The sequence below is a fragment of the Elgaria multicarinata genome, chromosome 17 (genome assembly GCF_023053635.1).
Source record: "Elgaria multicarinata webbii isolate HBS135686 ecotype San Diego chromosome 17, rElgMul1.1.pri, whole genome shotgun sequence".
NCBI classification, from domain to species: Eukaryota; Metazoa; Chordata; class Lepidosauria; order Squamata; family Anguidae; genus Elgaria; species Elgaria multicarinata.
In genome coordinates, this window is record NC_086187.1 from 12,167,510 (window position 1) to 12,185,102 (window position 17,593).

General features: G+C 48.4%; 1 protein-coding gene across 1 annotated transcript in view; it reads left to right on the forward strand.

Annotated features, from left to right (window-relative positions):
• Nucleotides 1–17,593, forward strand: part of CFAP70 (cilia and flagella associated protein 70) — a 34,669-nt gene that overhangs the window by 11,747 nt on the left and 5,329 nt on the right. Inside the window, exons 10-20 of the mRNA XM_063142985.1 lie at nt 388–448; nt 1,883–2,074; nt 2,963–3,094; nt 4,294–4,419; nt 6,656–6,789; nt 8,718–8,833; nt 10,175–10,363; nt 11,319–11,471; nt 13,058–13,182; nt 15,218–15,370; nt 16,674–16,835. Of these exons, the coding sequence (XP_062999055.1) occupies nt 388–448; nt 1,883–2,074; nt 2,963–3,094; nt 4,294–4,419; nt 6,656–6,789; nt 8,718–8,833; nt 10,175–10,363; nt 11,319–11,471; nt 13,058–13,182; nt 15,218–15,370; nt 16,674–16,835 (1,543 nt within the window). The remainder of the gene's footprint in view (nt 1–387; nt 449–1,882; nt 2,075–2,962; nt 3,095–4,293; nt 4,420–6,655; nt 6,790–8,717; nt 8,834–10,174; nt 10,364–11,318; nt 11,472–13,057; nt 13,183–15,217; nt 15,371–16,673; nt 16,836–17,593) is intronic.

Here is a 17,593-nt window from a genome sequence, read left to right on the forward strand (position 1 = left end):
CCTGAGTCAATAGCAGTTCTAGCTGAATCAACTGCCTGTTCTCGTTTTCTATTTGCACAATTCTTTTTTTTTTTTCATGTAGGGGAGCATTTAAAAATGAAGTCCACCATTTGCAGTCCAAAATAGTACTATTATTCTAAACCCTCATTCCCATTTCAGTATCCTGTTACCTATTGTTGTGGAATCCGTATTATATAATGGAAGATACAGTTTGTAATGGAAAGTCGTTAGCCTAGATAGAAGTGACTTAGAAACGCAATCCTATACATGTTTACTCAGTAAGTCCCATTTAGTTCGGTGAGACTTACTCCCAGGGAAACTGTGTATAGGATTGCAGGTTGAACTGCCAGCTTACTAGAACCCACTTTTTTCTTCTCTTACGTACAGAGTGAGGGAGATGATTCCTCCACGCCCTCAACTCCCTCGAAGGACTACAGGAGCGAAGAAGGTATCAAGCAAGGCAGTATTCATAAGAGTTTTCTGCGCCTGAAAAACAATTGAAATTCTGTGCCGTGGTAGTCTAGTTTTTGTGCCGGGGAAAAAATCCGGCTATTGGGCGGTATAGAAATGTAATAAATAAATAAATAAAATAAAATAGTTCTGTAGATGGAATAGATTTGCACAAATATGCTTAATTACTATTCCTCTGCATAATTTATTTCAACGATTTCCAGAGGGATAGGCATCTCTGTTGCAGGAAAACCAAGTCATTAAGGTGTCTTGTGGCACCTTGATGTCTTCACAAATTTATTATAGCGTAAGCTTTCATTGACTGCAGTCCACCGTCTGATATATCCGATTATTTGTAATATTACAGCTCCTGCCGTAAGAAATTTGTTTATTTATTTTATTTTATTTGTTACATTTTTATACCGCCCAATAGCCGAAGTTCTCTGGGCGGTTCACAAGCATTAAAACCGTGAAGAGCATAAAAACAACCAACAATCTAAAAACACAAATACAAAATACAATATAAAAAAGCACAACCAGGATAAAACCACACAGCAAAAATGGATATAGGTTAAAATATGGAATTAAAACAGCAAAGTTTAAATTTAAATTAATGTGTTAAAATACTGAGAAAATAAGAAGTGCTTTAGGAGCCACAAAACTCTTCGTTGTAGCTTATGTGGTTTGGCTGGTACAGGGGAGCTGAGCAAAAGCCCTAAAGCCTTTCTCTTGACCACTGGGCTTTCCACCCCCCACCCCAGCTTCTGAGATTTCATCAGGCACTGCCTACCAACACGTGTTTCCAAGCATTTATTTGCAGCCATGAGGGCTAAAGACTTGTTTCTTATGGGGAAAATGAAGTACTCTAGAAACGCCCTCTCCCAAAATCTCATTAATGGGACCTTGCCCTATGCTCCCCCTGACATGGAAGGAGACTCTGTGCAATTTCTGGCTCTCATCCAGCCGCTGCACATGACCGACTTTGTTCTGCCTCAGTCCTCTTTCCGCACTCACAAGCCCTCCGCATCTGGGTTCCACTTCGTGGGAGGCAGAGCTGTGAGCAACGGATCCAAAGTGCAGGACACGGAATCACGGACTCAAGTGACAGGAAGCCAGATTCCGGCTGGACATCAGGAAAAACTTCCTGACTGTTAGAGCAGTATGACAATGGAACCCATGACCTAGGGAGGCCGTGGCGTTCAAGAGGCAGCTGGACAAACATCTGTCAGGGATGCTTTAAGGTGGATCCCTGCAAGGAGCAAGGGGTTGGACTCAATGGCCTTGTAGACCCCTTCCAACTCTACTCTTCTATGATTCTACTGACCAAGACCTTACTGGCAAGCAACGGCATGGCACTTGGAACGGCTCTCTTCAACCGTGAGGGCGGAGCAGCTGCTCTCCTTCCCCAAACTTTATTTCTGTGTCTTTTTAGGCGGTGGAAGATTACCATACGCAGATCACCAGCATTGCTGGGTCTATTCTGGAGGAGTACCACGAGCTGTTTGGAAGACAGATGGCGGCCGGGGTGGCCGTCGACAGCCACACCCTGGAGAACCAGAAATGCCAGCTTAATTATGAGCTGAACAGCTCAGGGAAATACTTCACCTTTAAGGAGCAACTCAAGGTATGGGCTCCGTTTCATTTGATTCTGCCATACCCCCACACTCTGCCACCAATGTCTCCAGTTCTGCCTGTGAACTGGAGACACTGGAAACTGATATACTATTTTGTAATGGCTTTCCTTAATATTACTGCAGGGACGCAGCTGGAGCTAAAGTAAAGATAGTTTCCCACCTTTTGTGTGATGACATTTATCTAACTTTTTATTTTTTTATAAGAAAAGAAATTACTGTTTTATAAGAAAGTTACAACAGTCCACCATTACAAAAAAAAAATCCTTCTTAATCCCTGTTTACTTCTTCCCCTTCACGCCCTTATGCAGGGCTGATTATAAAAATAAAACAGGTATCCTCGTTCTTTTGGTAAGCACAGAGCGGGAAATGAGAGAACAGATGGGTAGACTGATAAATGAAACGAACACATTTCTAAACATGCAGGGGAGAGGGAGGGAAATTCGAAGAGAAAAGGAGACCAGAGAGGAATCAGTGCTCTCCATGACCCTAAAGCAGCCTTCCTCAACCTGGGGCGCTCCAGATGTGTTGGACTGCATCTCCCAGAATGCCCCAGCCAGCAGCTGGCTGGGGCATTCTGGGAGTTGTAGTCCAACACATCTGGAGTGCCCCAGGTTGAGGAAGGCTGCCCTAAAGGAAGGGGAGTGGGGCATATTACCATGTCAAGATTTTGCCTGTCTCCTTTATGCAAAAATATTAGCTCCCTCATAATCTATTGCACTGACCTCGCTAACCAAGGCTATAATGGCACAGCAGATGTTTTGGAATACAACGCCCGGCATTCCTGATCACTGCGCGTTGTGGCTGTGGCTGATGGGAGTTGAAATCCAAAACATCTAGAGGGCCCCTGTGGTCATGTGGAGCCTTTGTGTCCCCCGCAGCACGCGGTTGTGAAAATTGTGAGAGAGAAGTACTTGAAAACATCCGCCTTCAACAATCTGGACCAACTGCAAGCTTTCCTGAGCGAGTTGTACGTGTACCTGGTGGATCAGATGCATGTTGCTTTGAATCAGGTAGGTGAAATTAGAAGACCGAGCCGCGTTCCTGAAGGTGCCGCAGCAACGCCACAGTTCTTTTTATTGGAGGGGTGTCTTGGGGGACGGTCAGATAAAGGCTAGAACAAGAATCGGTGATGGATGTTGCTATGCTCTAAGTGAAGTTTTGATCTGAAAAATGCAAGTCTGTGCCTTGCATACAGACGGTTGGGGTTCCAAGGACCATTTGTGGGGGGGGGGGGGGGGGGCGGTTTGCAAAAAAATTGGAAAAATTAAACAACTTTGTATTATGATACATTTTCTTTTAGCATTTAAGATGAAAGTATTTCTGTATTGTCCCGCCTCCTCAAAATGCTTTCTAAAATCTATGTAATAATAGTTTTATAGAAAGACTAGAGATGCAAAATGTCTAGAAGTAATGAAGCCAGGGGAGGATTTTTTTTTAAAATCCTCCCTGTAAGATTCCCAGCATAGTTAGTTCGTTCCTTATTAAAATTATTGATCTAAAGTATATTTTATTGATAGACATTTATGATCACTTTCTCAACATGCGAGTAGAGTCACCTTTGTGCGTTCTTGACAGTTTGCATTTTGTTCTATAGAGTCCTTTAGAGTGTTTCTGATGCTAGTTCTAATCTATTCAGATAATAATGATAGATTTGCTAATTGAGTTTACTTTAAAAAAAATTGTTTAAAACGTAATGTTCCTGAAGCAGCCCTACCCAACCTAATGCCCTCCAGAAGTTTCGGACTACAGTGCCCAGGTTTCCTGACTTTTGACCATGCTGCTTAAGGCTGATGGGTGCTGAAGTCCAAAATATCTGGAGGGCATCAGGTTGAGGAAGGCTGTCTTAAAGCAACAGCGTGACATTACATCTGTAAAGAGCACTAAAAAAAAAAGTCTTGCTTATTTTTCCGAAATTTGCATTTCCCCCCCCCCCCCCATGGCCTCAAAATTTCCAGATATTTTACATCTCTAGTCTGCATGTAGAAAGCCTCCCTTTGAGTAGGGATCTTCTTGGGTAGGGCCACAGGGGCCTTGGCGAGCCCACGTGGTTCTGCAAGCCCCCCGTGCATTCTTTGAAAATGTGTGTGGGGGTTGTCATCAGAACGCCCCCTCTCCCCCCTACTGTGTCGAAAATCTTTTCAAGTGCTAAACGCACCTACTTTGACCATGTCCCCCAGCACGTCTTTGCTGTTTCCCTTCCCTTGGCCAGGTGCTGTCCCAGCAGAGCCCAAGTCCTCCTCCTCCCATCGTCACCATCTCCCAGCAGCTCTGGCTCTTTGCCCGTGAAGCCCAAGTCAACGGAGACTATGACACGGCATCGACTTACTACCAGGAGGTGACAGAACTCCTTCTCTCCATGCGGAAGTGCTGCGGGAACAGAGAGCCTCTCTGGTTTTAAGGAAGGAAAGGAAAGGAAAGGAACCTCTCGTGCAAGCACTGAGTCATTACTGACTCTTGGAGGGACGCCAGCTTACGCTGACGTTTTCTTGGAAGGCCTTATATAGTGGGGTGGTTTGCCGTTGCCTTTCCCGGCCGTCATTACCTTTCCCCCAGCTAACTGGGTACTCATTTTACCGACCTCGGAAGGATGGAAGGCTGAGTCGACCCGAGCCAGCTGCCTGAAACCAGCTTCCTCTGGGATCGAACTCAGGCCGTGGGGAGAGTTTCAGCTGCAGAAACTGCTGCTTTACCGCTCTGCGCCACAGGAGGCTCTTTAAGGAAGGACCGGAGGCATTTAGGAAGGATGTTTCAGTCGTTTGTATTCTGGTGCCTCGACGGTGGCCATCATCTGGGGGAGGAGGTTGGGATTTAGGGGGAGGTATGGCTGTCTTCCACCTAGAAGTAGGAGGTTGGGGGAGGATTGTTGCTTTTGAACCAATGCATCCCATTATTTTTATTTATTTATTTATTACATTTTTATACCGCCCAATAGCCGAAGCTCTCTGGGCGGTTCACAAAAATTAAAACCATAATAAAATAACCAACATGTTAAAAGCACAATTACAAAATACAGTATAAAAAGCACAACCAGGATAAAACCACGCAGCAAAAATTGATATAAGATTAAAATGCAGAGTTAGAACAGTAAAATTTAAATTTAAGTCAAAATTAAGTGTTAAAATACTGAGAGAATAAAAAAGTCTTCAGCTGGCGACGAAAGGAGTACAGTGTAGGCGCCAGGCGGACCTCTCTGGGGAGCGCATTCCACCAGCGGGGTGCCACAGCGGAGAAAGCCCTCCTCCTAGTAGCTACTTGCCTCGCTTCCTTTGGCAGGGGCTCACGGAGAAGGACCCCTGTGGATGATCTTAAGGTCCGGGCAGGTACATCTGGGAGGAGGCGTTCCTTCAAATAACCTGGCCTCAAACCATTTAGGGCTTTAAATGTCAATACCAGCACTTTGAATCGGGCCTGGACCTGGACTTAGCGTTTTCTTGGTGAGACTTAAGTCTAATCTACACCTGCAGGCCTTCTGGGGCCAAGAGGGGGGACGTGGATCTCAGACTTTCCAGCTTCCGGGATCGTCCCCCTGGGTCCAAACACCAGCGCGTCATCCCAGAAATGAAGAGGGACGTTCCGGCGCGCCTTTTTTTATTATTTAACGAGAGGCGATGTTGTGCAACTGCGTGGGCGCGATCTTGTGCCAAAAGTAAGGTGTTTTTTTAAAAAAAAAAAAAAAAAAACCTGAAAACTCGGCACCGGAGACCAGCAAGAGACATCCCAAGGGATGACGAAAATGCCCACCCTCGATGGGCACGGACTCCCCCCGCAGAGGTCCTTGCCTGGTCGCTCAGCCCCACTACTCACAGGGAGGAGGGAGGACCCAGGAGCGAGCGGCACACTGCCCGCGGATCTTGGGCTTGTCCCGGGAGCGCGGGAAAAATCAGGATCAGTGCAGCACCGTTTATCCCGGGACAAATGAGAGGTCGGCCCTGGTTGACCCTGGGATTAGCTGTGCTCGAGCTGACCCCAGGATAAATGGCTGGTGTGGACACGGCCTTGTTGGACATATTTTGTCTCCTAGGGTACAAGGCCACCAGTTCAGATGGTAACACCATTTCTGGGCTGTGTCACTTTGGACTGCAGGCAGGGGTCGTCTGCTTGCACACTCCTCCAGATCGATGCCCCACTTATAGATAGCTGCCGTATAAAGCAGAAGCTCTGTAGGCTAGCTCTCTCTCTCTGATAACGCTAGTTTTCCATGTGTGGGGGTCTCCATGGGCAGGATGGGGGGTGGGTCTCATCTGCAGTCTGAAGTGGCACAGTCCAGGAAGAATTTTACCACCTCACCTGCTGTTTTTGAGCTAGGCTTGATTGACGGAGAGATTTGGGTCTGAAGGATAGATGCTCCTTTGAGGGCCTCTGCAGGGATGTGGTGCGGAAGAGGGATGGCTCACAACCCCCCCCCCCCCCAAGTCTTGAAATACCATCAGGTTAAGATCATACAACGCCAGTCGGCCTTTGACACGGAGAATCCTCAGGAAGATCGAGCCCCAGTCCTGATTCTCAATCCTACCCAATTCTAAGCCCTGGAGCAGAGGCCTGACTCCCGCGACGATACTTCTGTCCCCCAGAGATTGGCTCGCGACCGTCAGGATATCCAGAGCTGGCTGGATTACGGAGCGTTCTGTCTGCTCACTGAGAACAACCTGAAAGCCCAGGAGTGTTTCCGAGAGGCGGTTGGGCTGGATCACAATCACCTGCACAGGTATTCTTTGGTCTGAGGAGGGTAGAGCTGGGGCCCTATTCAGACCTTTGTCCTACAGCGGAAGGGCTCACCTGATGGAGGGGGGGCGCCTTGGCACGTCTCCCCTTGACCTTCAGTAACGTTTACTCTGGCCATAACACACAGGGACTAGGATGAGCTCTTAACATGACCCATCCTCCCCACCTCCTCTTTGTTTAAGGGAAAGGGGTACATGCCACAACACAGGCTCTGAACAACAGGCCTGGCCGCGGACCCTCCCTGCTCAAGCTAAGCCCCACCACTTGAAGAGCCTGAGGCGAGGGACAACCACCGCCTTTCTCCAAACTGTGTGGAGAAAGGGGTTAAATTGGAAGGATTTCAGTAATAAATTAAAGCGCTGTGAATTATATGCACTGGGGTGAATTATTGTCAGAGTGGGTGTTAAATGTAAATAACTGCAGATGATAAATGCCAAACAGACACGTGGGATTTTTGTGGTAGTTAAAACAAACCGATTACAGTTTTATTTTAAAAGTTCACAAGCTTTGTTTCATAATAAAACAGTTAAAAAAAACCCTTTTAAAACCTCTCATCCAATCCTTTCACTCTTCTCATACACGCTTTCCTTTCTCTCACACCTTCACTCTTGAACTTTATTATCAGTATTGGTTAATATACACTGACTGACTGTCAGCACACCACCCTCAAAAGACACCACTCTCTACACTGGACCTCAAATTCTCCAGAACCCAAGTACTCCCCACACCAAGAGCTAACACACAGAGAGCTCTCAATCCCCTCCGTCCTTCCCTTATATATCATTATTATTATTATTATTTATTTATTTATATAGCACCATCAATGTACATGGTGCTGTACAGATTACACAGTAAATAGCAAGACCCTGCCGCATAGGCTTACATTCTAATAAAGTTGTAGTAAACAATAAGGAGGGAAAGAGAATGCAAACAGGCACAGGGAAGTGTAAACAGGCACCGGGTAGGGTGAGGCTAACAGTATAGAGTCAGAACAAACTCAATATTTAAAAGCTATAGGGAACAGAAAAGTTTTTAGCTGAGTTTTAAAAGCTCCTCCCCCTCCCAAGACATTCTAACTCCGCCCACTCAGGTCCACATTCTAAGCACCACAGACTTACCAATTCAGACATACATTAGGGAACTGACTTGTGGGGTGTAATGCCACAGTACACAATTGTGGGAGGGGGGTGCTGTGGGCCTCTGTGTCATATGTTACTGGGGGGGGTAGTGGAAGGGGGAAGTGACCACGCTGCTCACAGTCTGTCCCAAATCAGGTGCGTGCGTGTGTGTGTGTGTGTGAGAGAGAGAGAGAGAGAGAGCCTTTCCCAACCTGTTGCAGTCCAGATGTGTCAGACTACAACTCCCATCCTCCTCCAGCCAGCCATGTATGTATGTATTATTGCATTTATATCCCGCCTTTTTTCCTCCAAGGAACCCAACGTGGCCTACATAATCCTCCTCCTCTCCACTTTATCCTCACAACAACAACAACCCTGTGAGGTGGGTTGGGCTGAGAGTCTGTGACTGGCCCAAAGTCACCCAGTGGGCTTCCATGGCCGAGTGGGAACTAGAACCCGGATCTGCCGACTCCCAGCCTGACACTTTAGCCACTACGCCACATGTCCAACACACCTGGAGGGCACCAGGTCGGGGAAGGGCTCATATGTTTCATCGCAACATCCTTTTCGCTCGTCTCAAGAGTTCCCAACTTCTCTTCAGGAGGTCTTAATGCACGCTGTTGTGGGAGTAGCAAGCTCCATTGAAAACAGTGGGGCTTACTCCTGAGTGCACAGGCATAGAATTTCCCTGAAAAAGACACTTATTGCAGTAGGGACTTCCATCGTCTTCAGCATAAAGGGTTGCGTTTGCCGTCAGGTTCTCCTCCTCCTCCTCTGTTTTCTGTTTGCCCAGCGTGCTGCTCTGCGGCATCATGGCTGTGATGCTAGAGAACTACGAAGAGGCCGAGGTCTTCTTTGAAGACGCCACCTGCTTGGACCCCACCAGCATTCAGGCCTGGACTATTTTAGGTACGAGGGCAACTAGGTTTGCTTGGGTGGGCTTGTTGATGCTTTCGTATTGCGTTGTCTCCCCAGTACCGGGTGTAGCTTTCTATTATTGCATAGGCTCTCAACAAGGAGGAAATTTTATAGTTCCAGGGGGGAATTGGGACCACTATTCAGCAAAGTATGATGTCCTGTAGATTATATCTTCCTACACATGTGATTAAAAACGTCCCAGAAAAGTGTCATGTCGTCTGCAAAAGCCAGGCCTTTGCTCTCTTTTCCCTCCCTCCTTCGCAATCCTAAAAGTTTCAAGCTTCCCATTTAAAGGGACAACGCAGAGCATGGGAGCTGAGAATGTAAAAGGAGCCTTGCTTTGCATTGCCCCTTTAAATGGGACTAATATAGAAAAATAAATAAATATATGCATATTATTTGGAATGCACCTTTTGTGTTAGACTATCTTGGGAAGGGGGGTATTATATTCTGAACAATGGTGAAAGGGGGGGAATGGAGCAAAAAAGGTTGAGAACCACTGTATTATTGGATTCCATCTGCACATGCACAGGAATTCCAAGGCCCAGGTAGCTTTGCTCTCTGGCCATCGTGATCATGTTGTGCCTGTACTTTTCCTTCTGCACTGGCTGTCGGTCCATGTCCTGGCCCGATTCAAAATGCTGGTATCAACATTCAAACCCCTAAATGGCTTGGGGCCAGGTTTCTGGAAGGATCGTCTCTTCCCATATGTACCCAGCCCAGACCCTAAGATCATCCTCAGCAGTCCTTCTCCAGGAGCCTCCATCAAAGGAAGGGAGGTGGGTGGCTACCAAAAACAGGGCCTTTTCTGCTGTGGCACCCCGGTTGTGGAATGAGCTTCCCAGAGAGGCTCGCCTGGCACCTTCTTTGTGCTTTTTCCGGAGCCAGGTGAAGATCTTATTTTTCCAGGCGTTTTAGTCTTTTTTGTTTGAAATGTGTCACTGTATTTTAAATCTTTGCTTTGCGGCTAGGTTTTATCTTGTTTTGTTTGTATGCTGTGGATTTATATGTTTGTAATGTAACTGATGTTGTATTTTACAGTTTTAATCATTGCAAACCACCCAGAGACCTTCGGCTGTTGCTCAGTCTAGAAATGTAATAAATAAATAAGCATTGGTTTGAGTCTGGTTTGGTTCCCAATCTGATACCTTGCCCATTCCTGCCCTTTATCTTCTCAGGCCTACTGCTTTGAGGATTCAGCCTAAGCATCTCCAACTTCCTTTCGGAAGAACTCTCCCCTTTTTCCTTCCCGTTAAGGTACCTGATCAATCAAGGGTCCTCTCCTCCCTGCCGTGATTTATCCGGATGCATTTCCCCTTGCCTTTTCCTCAGGGCTGTTCTATGATATCCAAGAGAATGACATTCGGGTGGAGAATGCATTTCACGAGGCTACCAAACTCCAGAAGGCTCGCCTGGCCAGGGAGAGACCACCACCCGAGAGTGTGGACGCAGGAGGACGGAGGATTCTGTCTGCCCACATGTCAAGGGCTCAGTCTGTCGTCATTTGCATGGAGGAGTTGGGTAAGCTGAGACACGGCCTGCGGGACAGTAGCAGAACGCAGGCCCTGGAAGAAGGCAGAGTTTGTCCCCGGCACATCAAAGCTCCCAATTTTTTTCACAACCACAGAAACGTTCTTCAAGTTCAAAGCAAGCAGAATGGATTATGCTGGCCGGGCCATTGGCATGGGGTGCCTGTTCTATGACCCCTCCCTGAGGCCTAATTCTAATGATGCTGGTATACCAATGACTGGGCTGTATCACTTGTGATGATGGATGGGGCTTACATAGTGGAAGGCAGTACACCAAGGAAGGAATCTGCTGGTTTCTCCCATCTCAGAACAGACACAAAAGCGGGGGTGTGAGCAGCTGGAGATTTGACCAGTGTTGGGAGGTCAGTGTTGGGAGGCACGCTGGCCGAAAACGGGGACTCAGCTAACAGCTGGAGGGGGAGTTGCTCTTCCCAGTGCCGGCCAGCTTCCTTTCTCCGTGCTGAGAGAAGCATGGAGGTCTGTGCCTCTCCCAGCACGGAGAAAGGGAAAATGTGATGAACTACACCCACTGACATCATCTGGCTGTGGAGGGCCCAATAGGGGCAGTTCAGGGGTGGGGGGGGGCACCTGAAAACTCTTCCACATCCGTGGGAGCAAACAAGCTGCCTGTCTGACACCAGCTTTGGTGGAACCCTTATTTGTGAATTTCCATATTCTGACAGTCTTTGAATCGGGAAGTCTCACCCATGACAAGTTTTGTACATAGATACCTTCCAACACATAGCTTCAGCTACTGGGTGGGATAGAAATTGAATGAATGAATGAATGAATTAATAGGGTTCCATGTCAGGACATGGGGTAGTCTTTGGGTGGCAGGATATGGGGCGAAGGACCCCTTTCTGCTAAACGGAGGCCTTGCTATCTGTTTGGCTATATTTGAACCCAGGTTCGTTTCTGTTCTCTTGCGGTTGCTGATTTCCCTGTAGCTTCTGAAGACGGTGCAGACGCCTCCCTGAAGACCCAGCTGGACTCTCTAGAGCCAGCCATAACCATTCGCTTGCCCGAAGAAGAAGTCACGGCCAAGCTATCCAAACGGTTGTCGCTAACGTCCAGTAGAATCAAGATGGGCCCTCAGAAAGGTTAGGGGCAGCAGGCCTGAAGTGCGCGGAATAACCAAATGAGCCACACAGCCGCTCTTGGTGGTACGAATGGGCCCAATAGTTTGCCAGCAGCCTGAGGGATGATGATGATGATGATGATGATGATGATAATGATGATAATAATAATAATAATAATAATAATAATAATAATAATAATAATAATAATAATAATGTATTAGCCGCGGGTAAGAAATATGCTTCTGCTAAAATCCAACGATTGTGTTCGGGTCGGTGTAGCAGGGTCTGGATTGTGTAGGCTGATCTTTTCGGTAGACGAATGGCCCTACCTATTGGCAGAGTGGCTGGCCACCGAGGAGGTAAGCCTCCTACACTTTAGCAGAGCTCAACAAGAGAGGGCCACAGACCAGGCTGGGCTATACTAGACTAAGAAAGGCATCTTCTTCCATCTTCCATCCTACTTCCACCATCCGTTGTGGTCCCCATCCCACCTCGGTGGTGTGCAAGTGAAGCATGCCCCACAAGGAGAAGAGGGTAGGAAGGTCGGACAACGTGGTAGGAAGAGGACCAGGGCCACTGCCCCCCTCCATCTCAGCTTTTCTTTAGTTTCCCTTCTTCCCCTTGGCTCCTTTCCCCAACCCCAGAGAGGCATTGAAGCCTCTCTCTCTGTGGCAGATGGGGGATTGGCTGCTGTAGACTGTTGACAAGCATACATAACATCATGTTGTTATCTTTGGGCAGGCAGTTGGATAGTGGCCTGATAGAGGGCCCATGCTTTGCATATTGGAGACTCTTACAGTAGTTTGCGGGTCCTTTACATTACGTTGTTAACCTCCAGGACCTCTCCCGTGCTTCGTGACCATTTCCGCAGCTTTATTTGTAACGGGGATAATGAGCTATTTAAATATCGCAGTTTGAATCTCAACATGTAATGATGGAGTTGCGCTATAATCACAGTGCCATCTAGTGGCTGTATAATGAAACATGTAGAACTTGCCAATAAAGGAAATCCCGGGTGGAGTGGGGTGGAGAGAGAGTGTTTAAAAGAGTCGATCTTAATTCTGCAAAGAATCCGGAAGCAGAAGCCCTGGTAAAGTTACTGGATAAAAAGCTTATAGTGAAGCCCTAAAATTTCTTCCGTATTGGAGTTCTTTAGTACTGTGAAGGAATTACTTTTACAGAATTAGCCGGAGGCAGAATTAGAATCATTTCTTTTAGACAGCAGGAGCTGAGCCAACCAGCTAGCACTGTACCTGTTTCACAGTTCCTTATCTCGCTCTTTAACACATTCATGGGGCTACGGCTTTGTCGTTTAGTGGTCAGAATTCCCCCTCCACCCCACCGCGGTCTTGTCTGAATATAGTTTGGTGGGTGCAGTTGGGGAGAGGGGTTGCTTGATGGGTGTGCTTTTGCTGTATTTGCTTAAAAGTTCAATTTTAAAAAAATACGTGTCTTTGGCTCCATGGTTCAGTGGTTTAAGGGCTCAGCGGTTCAGTTCCTTTTGTTAACAAACGGAACCACGGAGAACCAAAGAGTAGCGCTGGAGATCGGCTCTTGATTTTGAAGGGGAGCCCTCGAATGCCTTGATTTTGTCCACTCCGTTTCAGAAGCAGCCAAAGCTCCTGCGGTTGCATTTGAGCCTGAACCTTGCCCTGCGGCCCCTCCTGCCCAACCCACCGCCTCCATCTTCATGGAGACAATAAACTTCTTGATGGAGGTCAATGCCATCCAGGTGAGTGCACAGTTGATTGGGGATGGATGGTGGTGGCTGCAAAATGGTCACGATCCACTTCGATGGGGGGTTTATTTGATTGATTGATTGATTGATTGCACTTACATACCGCTCTTATAGCCAGGGCTCTCTGGGCGGTTTACAGAAATTCTAAAATTAAGATTAAAACGAGTATACAAAATTTAAAATCCTAAAACACAGAACATACACCCATAAAGCATTAAAAAACGTTAAAAAACTAAACATGTGGGTGATTAAGATGTGCCGCCATATGCCTGGGCAAAGAGGAAAGTCTTAACCTGGCGCCGGAAAGATAGCGTTGGCGCCAGGCGAGCCTCGTCAGGGAAATCGTTCCATAGTCGGGGGCCACCACCGAAAAGGCCCTGTCCCTTGTTGCCACACTCCGAGCCTCTCTCGGAGTAGGCACCCGGAGGAGGACCTTAGATGTTACCAGGGCTGCAAGCTTTACTTGGTGGATTAAGGTGCAGCCCTATGTATGTTTTAGACAGACCAAAAAAGTCTTACCACTCCTAGCGTGACCCAGCCAATACAGCAACCCAAAGGTAGTATGAGACAAGCTACCGTCCAGAAAACAAAAACTACCACTAATTGCTAGAAGGAAATGCCCACAACTAAACTATCAAAACTCATCCACTAAAATTGGGCCCCCAATGAATAAACTTTAGTTGATTGAAGTTTTAGTTGATTAAGGGAATAAGAATAATAACAAAACCAACAGGTATTAGCCATGTTTCCACCCCAAAAGGGCTCTTAAAACGGTGTACAATGCATAAAGAGGGGAGAAAGCTCCAAAAAAGGAAACATCCTATAAAATAAAGATAAGGTGGATTGTGGGCTTCTGTGGGTAACAGTGGAACCAGTTACCTAGGGAGGTGGTGGGCTCTCCCACACTAGGGGCCTTCAAGAGGCAGCTGGACAACCATCTGTCAAGTATGCTGTAGGGTGGATTCCTGCACTGAGCAGGGGGTTGGACTCGATGACCTTGTAGGCCCCTTCCAACTCTACTATTCTATAGGGCTGTGCTCCACTTCTCTTCAGGTCGGAGAAGCAGTAGCAGATTGGGGTGCTTCGCCTCCCCTTAAGGTGGAGGCAAAGAGGATCGGGGGGGGGGCAGCGGAGCATCACGGAGTGGATCGAGATGAAGGCGGATCCTTCGCCTCGATCCGGAGCTCCCAAAAAAAAGGTAAGGGGGCCTTACCTGGCGCTGCCGCCGCCCGTGCGGCGACAGCGGCAGAGCCAGGGGAGGGGGGGGTCTTACCTGGTCCGTCGCAGCCCGGCAACAGCTTCACTTGAGCTCGCGGCTCAACCCAGAAGTGTAGGCCGGGTTGAGCCGCGGGCTCAAGTGAAGCCGGCGACGGGCCACGATGGACCGGGGGCGGATCTACACAGTGTACTGAAGGCGCTTGTGTGCGCCTGCAGTGCGCCCCGAAAACGATTGTGTAGATCCTACCCAGGAAGAGGGGGAGGAGGAGGCGGCTGGGGAATCCGGCCGCGTCCTTGCCGCCGCCCACCTCCCCGCCGGCCTCCCGCTGCCGGTGAAAGAGCCACCCGGGTCGGAGAGCTTGGCGGAAGAGGCCGCCCCTTCAGTACGCTGTGTAGATCCGCCCCAGGTAATTGGTGTGCACGAGGGAGGGGGCTTACCTGGCCTCGCAGCCACCGCAATTTGTGTGGCGACGGTGGCGCAGCCCGGTAAGTCTATGGGTGGGGGGGAAACGGAGCTCCAACTCGGACCTGGAGCTCCATAACGAAGCGGACCAGGCCACAGGCGGATCGTGGCGGGGCGGATCGGCTCGATCTGCAACTTCCGGATCGGGCCGCAAAGAGGATCGGGGGGTCCGTGCACAGCCCTACTATTCTATGAAATCTGCTTGATCAAACCGTGATGCTTTTAGGGCGCAATCCTATGCGTATGCAGAGAGGGGGGAGAAGGGGAACCCTACTGCTCCCCGCATGCCCCTGCTTCCATCCCGGTGGCCTGTGTTGCAGCCCTGCGCTGCCGGCTTTTCCCTCTTAGTTTGTTCACAGGGCGTTGGCGCATGAACTGCTCTGCCCACAAGGAGGCCCCAGCTGCGACTACTACCTGGTGCTGGCCCAGACGTACTTGCTCAAGAATGAATATGGCAAGACAGAAGAATGCCTCGAAATGGCCGTCCAGATTGATTACCTGGCAAGTATCTCTTTTCAACGCCGGGCTGGTTCTTTCCCTTCCCCAGCTGCACAAGGAAGGTGCCTCTGTAGACCCATACCCAAAGGGAGTGAGAGCGTCAAGTTACGGATGTCACAGGCTCTCATTGCCACTGGGCCCTGTTGTTTTCATTCCCCCCGCCCCCTGTACACACATCCTATCAATTGAGGGTAATGCTTCCAGAGAGCCAGCGTGGTGTAGTGGCTAAAGTGTCGGACTGGGAGTCGGGAGATCCGGGTTCTAGTCCCCACTCGGCCATGGAAACCCACGGGGTGACTTCGGGCCAGTCACAGACTCTCAGCCCAACCCACCTCACAGGGTTGTTGTTGGGAGGATAAAATGGAGAGGAGGAGGATTATGTACGCCGCCTTGGGTTCCTTGGGTTCCTCCTCCCTCCCAATCCCCTTTCCTTTTGTGTCATGTCTTTTAGATTGTAAGCCTGTGGGCAGGGACTGTCAAGAAATACTTTTGTAAGCCGCCGTGAGAGCCTTTTTTGGCTGAATGGAGGCATAAAAATCCTTAAATAAATAAAACAAATAAATAAAAAAGAGGCAGGATATAAATGCAATAATAAATAAAATAAATAAGTATCCGATGAAGTAGGACCCTAGTCCGCAAAAGCTTACGCTGTGGCCTTTAAGGTGGCAGATGTTCTCTTGCTGCAACAGGCTTACACAACTGCCCCTCTGCAGCAGAATGCATATCCACCCGACTGCTAGACGAAGCTCTCCCCTGTCAACTTTGTGGTAAGAGCGGGAATGCCGCTCATCCATACGGAGGGAGTTCGTTGTCCAGCCGAGAGTCAATTTTGAGACGGACAAGCGGCTAAGATTCCAACAATGCGTTTATTTGATGCACTTTGCCTCAGGCCCAGACAAGCAAGGAAGTACGAGCGCCGTTCTGTGGTTACAGCAGTGATTTTATACACATTAGATCCTTCAAGGCGCAGTCTTGTGGCCTCAATCTCGTTGCTATTCTTTTCCAGGCATGGCGGGGTGCCAAGTTTTCTCAGTAGGAAATGATACTTCTCACTTTTGCTTAGCCACTGCAAAATTCCAGTCAGCCCCCCCCCCCGCCCCCCGCCCCAACTTTTTGGTGGCTGTCGCTCTTCCTAGCTACGCACTTTGCATTCCTTGTATCTAAACTTAAAGCAAGAGCTTTTTCCCAGGGGTTCTAGCTGGCTGACATCTGTGTAGTTCAAGGACTTAGTGAAATTCCCCACAGCTTCGCCTACAGAAAGCGCTGAAACATTCAAAAAGTCTCCGCCGCCATTTTGTTTGCGCAGAATCCGGAGGTCTGGGCCCAGAAAGGCCATCTCTGCTACCTGACTGGGAACTTCAGCGAAGCCAAGGCCTGCTACGAGCGAACCATCAGCTTTGTGACGGATGCAAAGGATATGCATTTTGTGTACCTGCGGTTGGGATCCATCTACCTGGAAGGGAAGGAGGTGAGGAGTCGAAATAGGAGGGGGGGGGAATTGCCAGGTGAGCTGGCAACCTTGACGTGATAGCTAGTTGAAATGTCCATGTGCAGACTCACGGTACCACTGGATGCCAGTTCTTTGTGGGGAGGAGTGGACAACAGGAGAGGGCTCTGCCTTCTAGCCCTGTTTGGGGGGCTTCCTGGAAGCGTCTGGTTGATCACTGTTTGAAACAGGACCCTGGATTTGTTGGGCTTTTGGAGTGATACACCAAGGTCTTAAAATGTTCTGCAAATTATCGTCTCTTTGCTACGGTGACCTGTGGGGTTTTTGCTTTTGCTGCAAAGCAAATTGATACTGCTGTATAAATGCTGTGGACGTCATATATCTTGACTTCAGCAAAGCTTTTGACAAAGTACCACATGACATTCTGATTAACAAACTAGCTAAAAGTGGGCTAGATGGAACAACTATTAGGTGGATCCACAGTTGGCTACAGAATCGGACTCAAAGAGTACTTATCAATGGAACCTTCTCAAACTGGGGAGAGGCAACGAGTGGGGTGCCGCAGGGCTCAGTCCTGGGCCCAGTGCTCTTCAACATTTTTATTAATGATTTGGACGAGGAGGTGCAGGGAACGCTGATCAAATTTGCAGATGACACAAAATTGGGTGGGATAGCTAATACCCTGGAAGACAGAAACAAACTTCAAAGTGATCTTGATAGGCTGGAGTGCTGGGCTGAAAACAACAGGATGAAATTTAATAGGGATAAATGCCAAGTTC